The 15,290-nt window shown below is 38.0% G+C and overlaps 1 protein-coding gene and 1 non-coding gene across 3 annotated transcripts in view; one reads left to right on the forward strand and one right to left on the reverse strand.

Moving 5' to 3' along the window:
* The first annotated feature begins 2,181 nt into the window (after positions 1-2,181).
* On the forward strand, positions 2,182-2,285 carry LOC132213992 (U6 spliceosomal RNA). Its single transcript, XR_009448103.1, has one exon. It is a non-coding gene; the product is annotated as a U6 spliceosomal RNA (small nuclear RNA).
* Positions 2,286-3,238: 953 nt separating this feature from the next.
* The window catches only part of HADHB (hydroxyacyl-CoA dehydrogenase trifunctional multienzyme complex subunit beta), a 28,967-nt gene continuing 16,915 nt past the window's right edge, over positions 3,239-15,290 (reverse strand). For both annotated transcript variants that reach the window (XM_059660379.1, XM_059660380.1), the window contains 10 exons: positions 14,731-14,818; positions 14,181-14,368; positions 13,404-13,584; positions 12,369-12,490; positions 8,965-9,044; positions 8,839-8,886; positions 7,608-7,695; positions 7,188-7,262; positions 6,478-6,642; positions 3,239-3,791 (listed from right to left, as the gene is read on the reverse strand). In XM_059660379.1, coding sequence (XP_059516362.1) covers positions 3,756-3,791; positions 6,478-6,642; positions 7,188-7,262; positions 7,608-7,695; positions 8,839-8,886; positions 8,965-9,044; positions 12,369-12,490; positions 13,404-13,584; positions 14,181-14,368; positions 14,731-14,818 — 1,071 coding nt within the window. In that variant the 3' untranslated portion in view covers positions 3,239-3,755. The remainder of the gene's footprint in view (positions 3,792-6,477; positions 6,643-7,187; positions 7,263-7,607; positions 7,696-8,838; positions 8,887-8,964; positions 9,045-12,368; positions 12,491-13,403; positions 13,585-14,180; positions 14,369-14,730; positions 14,819-15,290) is intronic.

The raw sequence follows: 15,290 nt of genomic DNA on the forward strand, positions 1-15,290 counted from the left end.
TGATTATTCTCCCAATAGAAGATACCAACTCACCAGGCCAGTTGCAGTGTTTCTGTGCCTTGGTCTTGTTTCAGCCCCCAGGGAGGCAGGCAGCCACTGAAACAGTGAAGACTTTGCCTTGCTGGTTTCCCGGTAACATGTCTCAATGTCACTATCACTTCATTAGTATTTACAATCTTGATTGAATTATAAATTTTTAAAATAATTCAAATATTACACTTTAAAAGCAGCAGAGACACCTTTTCTGAGTATGCTTTGTAGAAATATGTTTTCATTTTCCTTCTCAAACAATTGCACATACTCAATCTATGCTTTGCTGTAAAGTGTAAAAACATTTTAGAATCCATAAATGAAATGACATGAAGCCTTTGTTCACTTGGCTCTCTCATAAAAAAACAAACAAAAAAAAAACCCACAATGGACTTAAAAAGGCTCTGGAAGTAACTTTGAGATTTAGAGGCAATTCCATTACTAGAAAGTTATCTTCTTAGAAGAAATGTCTATTCAAATTCCTTGCCCATTTGAAAATTGAGTTTTTCAGGTTGTTAAATTGTAGGTTTTCTTTATATATTCTGGATATTAATCCCTTACTGAATATATGATTTGCAAATATTTTCTATTCCAAAGGTTGCCTTTTCACTCCATCCTTTGATGCAATTTTTAATTTATCTATTTTCTTCCTTTCTTTCCTGTGTTTTTGATGTCATGTCCAACAATTCTGATGTCATGTAGCTTTTCCCATTTTCTTTTAAGAGTTATATAAGTTTAACTCTTACATTTAGGTCTTTGATCCATTTTGAGTTAATTTTTGGATATGGTGAAAGGTGGGAGTCCAACTTCATTCTTTTGCAGGTGGATATACAACTTTCCCAACATGACTTGTTGACAACTGTTCTTACCTCGTTAGTTTTGACAGTCTTGTCAAAAAATAATTTGACCATACATGTGAGGCTTTAAAAAAAAAAACACAAAAAAAACTATTAACTCCAGATTTATTCAGATTTCATCAGCTTTTCCATTAAATGTCCTTTTTCTAGTTCAGAATACAGCCCAAGAAACTTCGCATTTAGTTGTCATGTCTCCTTAGCCCCCTCTGGTGTGTGACCGGATCTCAGCATTCTTACTTTTCATGACCTTGGGTCGATCTGAGTAAGGTCAAGGTGTTTTCTAGATTCAACTGGGTTAGAGGTATTTGGAGAGAATACCACTGAGGTGAAGCGGCCCTTGATTGCATCATATCAGGAGGTATGCGATAGCCACATGACGGCGCTGATAATGTTGACCTAGGACAGTGATGGCGAACCTTTTGAGCTCGGCGTGTCAGCATTTTGAAAAACCCTAACTTAACTCTGATGCCGTGTCACATAGAGAAATTTTTTGATATTTGCAACCATAGTAAAACAAAGACTTCTATTTTTGATATTTATTTTATATATTTAAATGCCATTTAACAAAGAAAAATCAACCAAAAAAATGAGTTTGTGTGTCACCTCTGACACGCGTGTCATAGGTTCGCCATCACTGACCTAGGCACTCAGTTAAGCTGGTGCTTGCCACGTTTCTCCACTGGGGCGGGGGTAACTTGTTTTCCTTTTCACACTCTAGTCACTGGAATTGAGTGACTGAGTCCAGCCCACATTCAAGTAGGGAGGAACATGCTCCCTACTTGAGCATGGTGTCTACATATATTATTTGGAATTCTTTACGAATTAATCCCAGGAATGTACTTAGTTTTGCTTGTTTTTGAAACTTGCCTGTCCGTGAACATTATTTACAATATTTTGCTGCTATCTCCTGCTACTAGTCATGTGCGAAGTTCTGTAGGAAAGATACCTAAGAGTAGAAATGCTGGGTTATAGACCGTGTGTTATAGTCAAATGTACAAGCCAGTGCCAGACTGTTTTCACAAGTGCATCAATTTGCATTCTCACCAGCAGTGTATAAAAGTTCCCATTGTTCCACATCCTCACCAACACTTGGTAGTCTTCGTCTTACTCATTTTTGCCGGTCTGGTAGGCATAAAATGATATCTTATTATGACCTTAATTTGGTTTTTCTAAATTACCAATGAGCATCTTTTCATGTTTATTCTCCATTTGTACATTTTCTAAAAAATACCTATTAATATTTTTTGCCATTTTTTACTGCGTTCTTTCTTCTTGAGTGTAAGAATTCTTTCTAGTGCTTGCTTCAGCAGCACATATACTAAAATTGGAACAATAGAGATTAACACGGCCCCTGAGCAAGGATGACACACACATTCATGAGCGTTCCATAAAATAATTCTCTATATATCCTGTATCCTTTGTAAGCTACATCTCTATCATATATGACATATATATGAGATATATCTTTCATAAGATACATCTTTCATATCTTTGCCCCACTTCTGGCTCGTCTTTCCACTCTATCTTATAAAATACAAAAGTTTTTATTTGACATTTATAGCTCTTTTATGATAGCACTTAAATGTCTTAAGAAATCCTCCAGGGGTGGGAGGGCCGAGGGGGTCAATGAGGAAAATATCACTAATACTTTCAATAATAAAGATAAATTTAAAAAATAAAAGAGGTCCAATTGTTTTAAACAGAAAAAAAAAATCCCAATCTAAGGTCATAATGGTATTTTTTTCTAAATTTTAGTAAGTTTTTTTATATTTAACTTATTTATAATTGATTTTTGCAATATGTATGTAAATATAAAGGTTTTCAGTAATAAAATTTCACATTATGTTGAAATTACCAATGAAATCACGGGCGGAATGATGCTGGAACTCTTAAATGCTCTTTTAAGAGGTCAGCACTTACTCCCTTGCCCAATCCGTCCCTGCACTAGAGGATGCCTCTGATTGCCAGTGACTTTCATAGACCTAAGCAACATTCACATAAAGGTTGCAATTTAGACTTTTGCTCCTTCAAAGCACTAGTATACATGTTATTTAGTGTAGTTTGGTTGTCAAAAAACAAAGGATTTTTAGGATGTTGATCAAAAATTTAAAATTTCTTTTCACTTTACTTAAATCCTGGCAAACAGAAGTATCTCCTAATAGTGAAATAAATTTACTTCAATTCAGCAATGGGGTGGGGGGTATTATTCTAAAGTAGAATCCTCTTTATGTTCCTAACAGCCTCATGGTTGACTAGAATAGTTAGAAGTTACAAATGAGGAATCAAAGGCAAAAATCTGCCCCTAAGCCAAGAAAACCAACTTTTTTCTCAATAAAAAATAAGGCAAATAGTTCTCCAATACCTCTCCACTTTATTAAGGTTAACCAACATAGTATTTAAAGTACCTGAACATTTACTGTAAGTTTTCAGTCATGTTTATATTCTGAATTATCTTTCCATAATTAAGTCAATATAGGCACATTGGTATTTTATAGAAAACACTTAGCTTTAGGAATAGGAATGAGTATAATTTGCAAATGTTACAAAAATGATTCCAAATCTTAACTAACCTCTTTTCCAAATTACCACTTGTTCAGTCTTTAATGAAAACACGGCCCAAAAACAAATGCTTAAATAGATCCTGTGTGAGAGTCTGGTGATTAAGAAATCCCTGAAGGAGTATAAGCCACATTACTGGAAAGCTCAGAGCACTGGCAAGGCTTAATTGCAAAGCACTTAACAGAAGGCCACAAATTTTGTTTTCTTAAGAGGAGCTAGGAACTCTAGGTGTCATTCTGTAATGCATTGAAATGGCATTGCCTCATGTTGAGTGTCGCACAAAACTCCAGGTCGCTGCTTCTTGATCTATTATTTTGGATAAGCTTCCACTATCATAGCATGGCCCTGTGAAGGAAGAGTAAGTTCAGTTAGAGAAATGAACAATAAATCCAGCCAGTCAGAGGCAGCAGAGAACGATGGGAAAAGTACAGGCTTAGGAGTTTGAGGTTGGTTCTGCCATTTAAAATGCCGGGCGATCTTGGGATAGCCATTCTGAACCTCAAGTTCATCTATAGAATGGATCATGCTGCCTACTTCCTAGTGCTTTTGTGAGCATTAAATTAGATAGCATATAATACACACACACACACACACACACACACACACAATTCTATACATACATACATATATACATGTACACATACACACATCAGAGTCTGTCTAGTAGAGTCTGATTCCTAGTAGATGCTCCATAAGTGACTGCTATTAAAATGAGAAGCCACAGGGGTTTTTAGCTGTATAAAAATAAACATAATACAATGAATGCCAACAACAGTAAATTTCTAGATTAGAAAACTGAGGCTTTGAAAGGTTAAGTTGCTCATCTAAATCTACAACACTGTCTGGCCGGCATGGCTCAGTGGTTGAGTGTCAACCTATGAACCAGGAGGTCAGGGTTTGGTTCCCGGTCAGGGCATATGCCCAGGTTGTGGGCTCAATCCCCAGTGGATTTTTGATGTTTCTCTCTCTCCTTCTCCCTTCCTCTCTGAAATCAATAAAAATATAATTAAAAAAAAAATAAACCTACAACACTATAAAATAATAGGGCCAGGATTTGAAACCAGTTCTAGATGGATCCAAAGACTCTTCGTCCCTGTCCTACTCAGGTGAAGGGCCACAAGGTAAGAAGCACTATGCATGGTGCTGTGCACTAGTTACCTCCCTAGTTGAAACCATGCATAGAAACTTACAATTTCATGAGTCTAAATCCTATCTGATAATCACAGCCAGTCTACTGTTGGACTGGGATCAAACCACTGAATAGCCTAACTACTGCTGGGCTACTTGGTTCAATCCCCATCAATATTTATTAAGAAACTATTGTTTCTAAGCTGCGCACGGTGTGTACAAGGCTTTGCTACATGGTGCCTGTCCTCAATTTATTACACACTATAATTCAAACCAAACCAAGTACCTTGATACAGGGACAAGGAAACAAAAAGGAACAGGGATGGAAAGATTTCACTAGTTGGCGTTACCCTTGAGGGGCTCATGATAAGGCAGAAATTTCCTTCTCCAGCTTTATTTAAAATGCACTGGTTTCACGTCCCCAATCTTTCAGATTGCTCTACATCAGTGGTTCTCGACTGGAGGCGTTTTGCTCCTTCCCTTCCCAGAGGACATTCAGCAATGTCTGGAGATGTTTTTGGTTGTCCCAACTGTGTGTACATGGGGCAGGGGATGTTGCTACTGCTATCTAGTGGGTAGAGACCATGCTAAACATCCTACAACACATAGCATACTTCCCACAACAAAGAATTATCTGGTCCACAATGTTTCTACATACTGCTGAAGCTGAAAGCCTACTCTAGATTCACAAGGACGGATTCCTCCTCTGATCAAATCATACTTATCTCACTCATTTGCTCTGGATGAAACAATGCCGAATTTAGTTTCTAAGATGCATCATCTTTCTCCTTTTTATACTGTAAACTTCTAGAGGGTTTGTTCATCCACAAAAGCATCTAGTATTGTGTTATTCATACTCTATGTGTGAGATAAAAAGTTAGGGGACAGATACTGAAAACTAAAGGACATTAGTTGAACTATGCACTCCACACAGTGATGTGCACTAGCTCTCTTCCTCAGTTAAGCCTGGCACAGAAATATAAGAGGGAGGGCTCTGGTCCTAACTGACTATGGCTTTCCGTAAAAAAGTTACAGATTACAAAACGCTTTTGATCATGAAGTCTAAAATGTTCCAATCTATAAATAACTGACCCCTCGATTCTTCAAAGTCTCAGAGGAAAGCCATAAATAAAGGCTTGTAAATGTAAAAAGTTTATACTTTAACATATCTTATTTCTTCATCTTGATGAGCAACAGGAAGTTTCTATAATCTGAAGGAAAAGCAAATCTGTTTCGATCATGTTTTAAAAAAAAGATTATAGGCAGCCTTCCTTTTGGATATTATTCCCAGAGTGAAATGCTATAGCAGATAGGAAGTTGCCTCTGTACTACAAGTAAAACAGGTAGAAAAAATCTGTAGAATAATATCATCTCCCCCAGCTAAATAGCATTAAGTTATCCAGAAGTAAATTAATTCTCCAATTAAGGTATTATTCAGTTCTCAAGAAAGATAGTTTACCTTTGGAGAAACTTTATAGCTAAGTCTCATATAGAGAAGTGACTAGATAAATAAATAAAATTTTATTATTAAAGAAGAAAACCTATCAAAGTGAATAATGAATGGTGAGGGAATGACAAGTGATCTAATTTTTTCTATATATATTTTATATTTTCCATAATTGTCATAATGAGCACATACTACTTTTATACACAAAAAATGTAGACATTACTTTAGGGAAAAAATAGCTTCAATTTAAATAGCATTTTCTTTCCAAAGTACATCAGAATTAAAGCTGTATCCCCTCCCTGCAAAAACAGCTTGCTTTTTTTCTGGTGGCCTATCATCAGAAATATTGTTCTAAGAGTGTTTCTAAATAAACTCAATCAGACAGTCTTAGATGAGCTTGTTTGGTTTTCAAGAAAAGGACTTTCTAGAAACTCCTGTCAGGCTGCTGTGATATACCTGTCCTCCAGCGGCACACGCAGCCACCAAACCAAACTGGCCTCCTTCCTTCCGTAATCTGTTGGCAGCTGCCATGACCAACCGACAGCCAGTGGCTCCAAATGGGTGTCCCAGGGACAGCGATCCCCCCCAGTTATTAAACTTCTCCAAGGGGGGCGCTCCAACCTGGTCATATAAAAACAGACACAGATATAACAAAAATGAGTTTACTTAAGATAAGCATCAGGCCAGGCCCTTAGTAATAAGAAGCAACAGAACTAGAGGGAAATAACTAACAAGATGCATCACAAATTATTTTACTGCAAAAGAAAAATTCTAGGTCAATTGTGAAAGCCAAGGGTACATTTCTTTTTATTTTTTTTTATTTGTGATGGAATGTCTTCATAGATTTCATCTCAGTACCCCCAAATTTATGTATTTCTTTTTTCATCTAACATCAGAATGGGAAGAATAAAAAAAACAACGTAACATTTTGCTTTTTATTTTTTCTAAAGAATTTCCAGGAATATTTTACAGCTAAGAAACATTATTTAATGAAGCACCAAATTCTTCATCGGAGAAGCTATCCACCTCATACTTTTACTGTCAGATAACTAAGCTCCAAATATTAAAGTGCTTTGGAAATTCAAGCATATTTTTATTTTTTAAATCTTTATTGTTGAAAGTATTACACATGTCCTCTTCAAGCATATTTTTAATCAGAAACTTACCTTGGTTTTTCTACCCATGTAGTTTTGTGCAAACCAATCAGAATCCATGGCTTTAAAATTAGCCAAAATCTGACCCTAGAAGGGAAAAGAATTCAATAAGGACCTTGTTATTAATGTCTCTCGAGGCTTTCTTTTTACGCATGAGTTATTTAAAACTGAGCAAATTGTTAAATCAGTTTTCACTGAAAATTTTCTAAAGAAAAAATTTGGTACTTTTGAAAGGCCTTTAAGGGATAGCCTCAAAAGGTAGGTCTTTCCACACTGTCCATGTGGCCCTGGATCCTCTCCCTGGCGCCCTGCCAGCAGTGTAAGTTGGTACCATAGAGATAAAGCTCCACTTCCGTTTTATTCATATTATAAACCATGCCTGCTCTCTCCCACAATGACTATTATATTATTACGGTTTTTTAAACGACTTACTGAGAAAGCTTCATGAAATTCAAAAGCATCAATATCCTTCAGTGTTAATCCTGCCTTTTCTAGAACTTTTGGAGTAGCATATGTTGGTCTGAAAAGAAAAAATAAGCAGTATGTTAAAACTTTAACTTTTTTTTTTAATATATTTTATTGATTTTTTACAGAGAGGAAGGGAGAGGGATAAAGAGTTAGAAACATCAATGAGAGACCAGCTGCCTCCTGCACACCCCCTACTGGGGATGTGCCCGCAACCAAGGTACATGCCCTTGACCGGAATCGAACCTGGGACCCTTCAGTCCGCAGGCCGACGCTCTATCTGCTGAGCCAAACCGGTTAGGGCTAAAACTTTAACTTTTAACCTAAGAGCTCCTTCATAGTCCCCAAACTGAGTTTTACATAGGTATGAGAATGTCTCCACTGGTCCATGGATTCTACTGTACAAATAGTAATTAAGTGCTGGGGATATAACAGTGCACTGAATAGACTTGGCCTCTACCCCATGCAGTTTATATTCCAGTCAGAGAAATGGCTAATAAACAAACAATGAAAGAGAAAGATGAACTAATAATGTGAAGAGCTAGAACAGAGTTCAAAAGGCAAAGCATGGAAAGGGCATGGCTAGTTTGAAGGACATAATGGAGGCCAACTGGGTAGAGTCTTGTGAGGGAGGGGGTTTTCTAAAACGAGGAGGCTTTTCATGAAAGGCTCTTTTAAAGATTATGCAGCACAGTATGTAGCAATATGAAAAAATACTTATACCGGTATATATAGCTATATATATATAACTATAAGAAGAAATTATAGGAACAAGTAGAAAAGAATTCAAAACTATAAAGTGATATACCAACATTGCTTCTTGGCTTTTTGTTAAGATCAAGTATAAAATGATATACCAATATAGAGGATTATTATTGTTTTTAAAAATCTAACACACAGTCGGGGGAGGAGGGGTGGTTAGAGAGTAACCAAAGGACTTGTATGCATGCATATTAGCATAACCAATGGACACAGACACTGGGGTGGTGGGGGTTTGCCCGGGGTGGGAATGGCTGGGGAGAGGGGGGATCAATTGGGGAAAAAGGAGACATATGTAAAACTTTAGACTAAAAAAAAAAAATCCAACACACAAACCAATTATGAACTCAGCGCTTCACATACTTTAAAACCTGTGTAATAAATATGGGTAATCAAATACTTTTGATTATAGTCCAAAGATTTATACACTGCCACCTACCCAAGTAACAGTTGATCTTTTGGATCTTGAGACACATACACAAAATCCCTAGATAAAAAACAGAGAGGTTAGCCCCAGTAATAAAATGAAGAAACCAGAGGTAATTTATTTAAACATTTCCTTTACCTCAAGTACGCCTTTGGCTTATAACCCATGGCCAGAGCTTTGTCCTCTGCCATAATCAGCATTGCAGATGCACCATCGGTCTAAAATGTTAATCAGAACAATAATGTTAAATTCTTCAGCCTGTCTGGAGGTCTTTCTGTAGCTTCTTCTATGTCCTTTTCTGAATCTACCAACTAATTATAGTTACATGGTGATTCTACATAACAAAACCTTTTCATTTTATTCATCATTAATCACAATTCAAACATCCACATTACAGAGTGTTTGACCCATTTTTGGAAGATGTTCAAAAAGTACTATAATTCCCAAAATAGGCAAAGAAAATAGGTATAAATATATACATATTTAGAAAAATGTATTCATAATAAACTTAAACCAAAAGTTTTTGCTTTGGGCACAGAATACGATAAATTTTTTGCATTAAAACAATCTGATTTACTGATTTATTTTTACATTTTCTGGACTGTTTCTCAGCTGCTTCCTGCCTGTAGCTTCAAGGCGATATTCTTCAACTAATAGTTTCCAAAACAAGCGAACCAACAGGAGAACAGAAGCAGGCAGGCTAGGAACATCAGAACCACGGTCTTCCCCATATGAACACACCCTGTGCTTCTTCCCAACTGCTAACTGAGAAGATAAGGAACAAAGAGCAACCATGAAAAAAGCCCTTTACCATGACTTTAAAAGAGCTAAAAACAAAAACACCAAAATTCCAGAGAAAAAGAAACTCCTCTGTAGAGCTTGCAAAATAAAAACAATTTCTACCACATTCTACCATCTATATCTATAGATATAACAGCCTGACAGAAAGCCACTCATCCACACAGCGAAGCATAACAAATGCCGAGACAAAGGAACAGGACACAAATGACAGAAATGGAGGAAAGCAAACGACTGGATATAGAGTTCAAAACCACACTTTTAAGGTTTTTCAAGAATTTTCTAGAAACTGCCAATAAACTTAATGAGACCCTCAAGAAATCTAGTGAGACCCTCGATGTTGTGATAAAGGACCAACTAGAAATTAAGCATACACTGACTGAAATAAAGAATATTATACAGACTCCCAACAGCAGACCAGAGGATCGCAAGAATCAAGTCAAAGATTTGAAATACGAAGAAGCAAAAAACACCCAACCGGAAAAGCAAAATGAAAAAAGAATCCAAAAATACGAAGATAATGTAAGGAGTCTCTGGGACAGCTTCAAGCGTACCAACATCCGAATTATAGGGGTGCCAGAAGATGAGAGAGACCAAGATATTGAAAACCTATTTGAAGAAATAATGACAGAAAACTTCCCCCACCTGGTGAAAGAAATAGACTTACAAGTCCAGGAAGCGCAGAGAACCCCAAACAAAAGGAATTCAAAGAGGACCACACCAAGACACATCATAATTAAAATGCCAAGAGCAAAAGACAAAGAGAGAATCCTAAAAGCAGCAAGAGAAAGAAAGTCAGTTACCTACAAGGGAGTACCCACACGACTGTCAGCTGATTTCTCAACAGAAACTTTGCAGGCCAGAAGGGAGTGGCAAGAAATATTCAAAGTGATGAATGCCAAGAACCTACAACCAAGATTACTTTATCCAGCAAAGCTATCATTCAGAATTGAAGGTCAGATAAAGAGCTTCACAGATAAGAAAAAGCTAAAGGAGTTCATCACCACCAAACCAGTATTATATGAAATGCTGAAAGGTATCCTTTAAGAAGAGGAAGAAGAAGAAAAAGGTAAAGATACAAATTATGAACAACAAATACACATCTATCAACAAGTGAATCTAAAAATCAAGTGAATAAATAATCTGATGAACAGAATGAACTGGTCATTATAATAGAATCAAGGACATAGAAAGGAAATGGACTATTCTTGGGGGGGGAAAGGGGTGTGGGGATGCGGGAAGAGACTGGACAGAAGTTGTATACCTATGGATGAGGACAGTGGGTGGGGAGTGAGGCGGAAGGTGGGGTGGGAACTGGGTGGAAGGGAGTTGTGGGGGGGAAAAAGAGGAACAAATGTAATAATCTGAACAATAAAGATTTAATTTAAAAAATAAAAAATAAAAATAATAAAAAAAATAAAAGCCTAAGCGATTGTTTGACCAGTAGCTATGACATGCACTGACCACCAGGGGGCAGACGCTCAACGCACCGGCATGGAAACATGGAACAGACTGATGAATCTCAGAGGGAAGGGGAAGTGGGAAGGGTGGGAAGAGATTAACCAAAGATCTTATATGCATACTAGATGCCTGGTGCATACATTCATGCACCAGTGGGGTCCCTCAGCCTGGCCTGTGGGGATCGGGCGGAAACAGGCTCTCCGACATCGCCCGAGGGGTCCCAGATTATGAGAGGGCGCAGGCCAGGCCGAGGGGACCACACCAGTGCATGAATGCGTGCACTGGGTCTCTAGTATTGTTATAACTCTGAAGAGACTATGTAGGCACCATCAATAGGGTAGCCATAGAGTCTGGAAATATAGTTAACTATACATATATAGTTTTTGGACATTACATTAACAATATGTTCAATGCACCACTGGGCAAAATTACAATAAATGTATTACATTAACACATTTCCAGAAACCCATATATCTATGGTGTATTATCTCTGATGATTTGTTTCTGATTTTCAATAAAGAGACCAGCACACTCCAGAAGTAATCAAGGGGAATCAGATCTGGCAAGAGTGTAGCCCATGCCACATGGCCCTGTCATATCCAATTTGGTTTTGGAAATGACCACCTCACCAGCCCTTCACCACTCAGGCTTAACGGGGTGGTGCACCATCCTGTTGGAACTACCCTAGCCACTTTTCCTAGACCAAGCATGTCAAACTCACGGCCTGTGGCCCACAATGAATATTTTTGCAGCCCAGCCAGTGTAACAGTGTGTAAGAAACGTTTTTATAAAAATTTTGTAACTTAATTTTTACAATCACCTGTTCTTTTATCTCCAGTGCCTAGCATAGGCATTCAACACTTTCTGACTGGTTAAGTGTTTGAAGAGAACAGCTTTTTGTATCAGAATGGTGGCTGGATCAGATGACTTCTAAGGCCTAAAAAATTCTGATTCCATTTTAACACAATCTTTTTAATGAATATCTTTTAAGCCTCTATTACTAATACAAGCAGACAGGCCTACTGTAGCCTTTTCTATTGAGAGCACACAAATATAAGCCCTGGCTGGGTACCTCTTGGTAGGAGCATCATCCCAATGTGCCAAGTTCAATCCCCGGTCAGGACACATATAGGACTCAACTGATGAATGCATAAATGGGATTGTTTGGAGATGATTTCTCTCTCTCTCCAAAAAAAAAAAAAAAAAGGAGAGAGAGAGAGAGGGAGATACACAAATATAAAAGTTACTGCCAAACACATAAAACACATAGAGCACTCACTTACCAGGAAAGAGGAGTTTGCAGCTGTCACTGTGCCATAGGGCTTGACGAACGCAGGTTTTAGTTTGGCCATCTGCTCCAGAGAGGAAGGACGAATGCCATTATCTTTGGTAACTGTTTCTTTTCCTATAAAAATATAAACTTTTTAACTCTAAGAAACTACAAGCATTAATATCTTCTCTAGAGGAATATGCTTTAAAAAAATTACAAGAACAAATGAAATGCAAACCATACCAATTCACTAAAAAGAAAGCCTTTTACTAGTATAGTTATCAAGATATCAAATTTTAAACTAAATTCTTCAGATATTTGGGAAAAAATCTAAATAATTTAACAAAAAGAGATTCTATTTTCTTAAGATATTCATTCACATTTGGCTATTGTGTACAGAAATCATATGAACAATGAATTTCAAAAATAGGTAGGTACATAAGAACTAAAATATATCAGGAAGATGTCGAAGGAAACTCTTATAAAAACTTCTCTTTAAAACGTTTACCTACTCTTAAACATAAATTAAAACTTGAGTCCCTGCTTATGCATAAAAGGGTGAGTATTTTGGAAACAGAACCAAAATACTGAAAAGTCACTTGGGTTTTTGGAGTTTTAAAGCAATGCAGACCAGCCTAACAAGTATAATGAAGCAGTCCCCTTCACATGGAGTTTTAGGAGCTGTTCACACCACCCTGATAAGTAGCATGAAGCAGTCCCTTTCACATGGAGTTTTAGGAGCTGTTCACACCACCCTGATAAGTAGCATGAAGCAGTCCCCTTCACGTGGAGTTTTAGGAGCCGTTCACACCACCCTGACAAGTAGCATGAAGCAGTCCCCTTCACATGGAGTTTTAGGAGCCGTTCACACCACCCTGACAAGTAGCATGAAGCAGTCCCTTTCACATGGAGTTTTAGGAGCCGTTCACACCACCCTGACAAGTAGCATGAAGCAGTCCCTTTCACATGGAGTTTTAGGAGCCGTTCACACCACCCTCACAAGTAGCATGAAGCAGTCCCCTTCACAAAGCAGAGCACACTGTCTTACCTGGTACTTTGAAGGGCACAACATCAGAAAGGAGCCCTTCGTCCTGAGCCTTCTTGGCCAGCCTATGCGAGCGCAGGGCATACTCATCCTGTTCCAGCCGAGAAACAGCAAAGGAAGCAGCCAGTCGGTCTGCAGAGTGGCCCATGGTCTCACTGGTGGAGAACTCGGCCACCGCAGGGAGCTGGGGAAGGAGACACACAGAATCAGGTACAGTGGGGCCTTGACTTTCGAGTTTAATTCGTTCCATGACGGAGCTCATAACTCAAATTACTCGTATGTCAAATCAAAAGTGAACAAGTGAGACATGTGATGCTGGGCTGATGTTGTGGCGTTCACTGTGACATTCGCTGCGCCAACTAGCGGTGGGGTATCTGAAGCTGGCTCATAACCCAAATTTTAGCTCGCAACTCAAAGCAAAAAATCGGCCGAGAGACGGCTCATATCTTGAAAAACTCATTAGTCGGGAGACTCGTAAGTCAAGGCCCCACTGTACACTGTTAACAGGTGTTATACCACATGGATGGTTATTTGAGAAAATTAAAATATTTCAATCAAGACCAAGACAAAAGAAGCTCTATGGTTTCAGAGATCTCTAAAGAGGGCTTACAAACTCAAATTTTCCAACCACGGTCTTTTTTCTGCACCTTAACCAAACAACTAGCCATGCCCTGTGACTACTAGAGCATAACTGAACCCATGCCGTCATACCTAATTCTAAATCTCTGCAGTGGGATGCTTTGGAAACACAAGTCTTTATGTAAAAGTCACAAGTCTTACCTCGGGTGTTAGGAAATTCAACCTGAATTTAGAGATCAAAGATAGTCGTTGACCCAGAGTCTTGGCTTTGTTGAGATCAAGCATCATTTTCCTCATGTTCCTTGAATGACGAATAGGGACATCGGACATTAACTCTACACCACCTGCCACAATCACATCAGACTGGCCAGAAGCAATCAAACCGACACCTAGAGGGCACAGGTCAATGTACATGAACATATTTTGCAGAAATTAACAGGCCACTGATAGTTTAAACTTCCTGATTTAAAAGTTGTGTGACAGTCAACAGCACTGTACAACATCTGTAATTGAGGTTTTTATGTTTTCAGAGGGATTAAGATGATTTAAATATATATATATTTGTATTGATTTTAGAGAGGAAGGGAGAGGGAGAGAGAGATAGAAATATCAATGAGAGAGAACCATTGATCGACTGCCTCCCACAAACCCCCCACCAGGAAATCAAGCCTGCAACCCAGGCATGTGCCCAATCATCAAATAAAAGACAAACCAGAATTACCACGGACCTTCTTCTTTCAGAAAAACGTACCTGTGGTCATGGCTTGATTGGCAGAGATGCAAGCCATGGTGACAGTGTGAGCAGGAGTCTTGTCAGAGAAGCCAGCTCCAAGGGCAGCCTTCAGAAAACAGTGAATGAAACCATGTTACAGTAAGTGACATTTTGAGTGTTACTTCTCTGTGTGGTGAATCAGGAAAGGGTTTGAGTTTAATATTCTACACAGTAATGTTTAAAATAAAATGAAGCCCATCACAGAAATGTTTTATTCGTTTTTCATCTAGCTATTAATTGACAATTGCTCTGCAAAATTCTTGGTAGTGAATTTCTAGTATGATGTAAAAACCTACATCTCACCCAATTTCTTAACAATGCTTTGCTCAGAACCCTTAAAGATATCAATACATAATTTGATTTCAATGTATTTAAATTTTCAAATAAACAAAGCAAACCTGTTAAAAACATATATATATATATATATATATATATCATATGTATCATTGGGTGGGCTCCTCAAACATGAAAATAAGTTCTAAAGAACTGACCACTCATAAACAGTTCTCACTATATCTCTGCCCATTTTACACTTGTCT

Source organism: Myotis daubentonii, chromosome 12 (genome assembly GCF_963259705.1).
Source record: "Myotis daubentonii chromosome 12, mMyoDau2.1, whole genome shotgun sequence".
Classification (NCBI taxonomy): Eukaryota; Metazoa; Chordata; class Mammalia; order Chiroptera; family Vespertilionidae; genus Myotis; species Myotis daubentonii.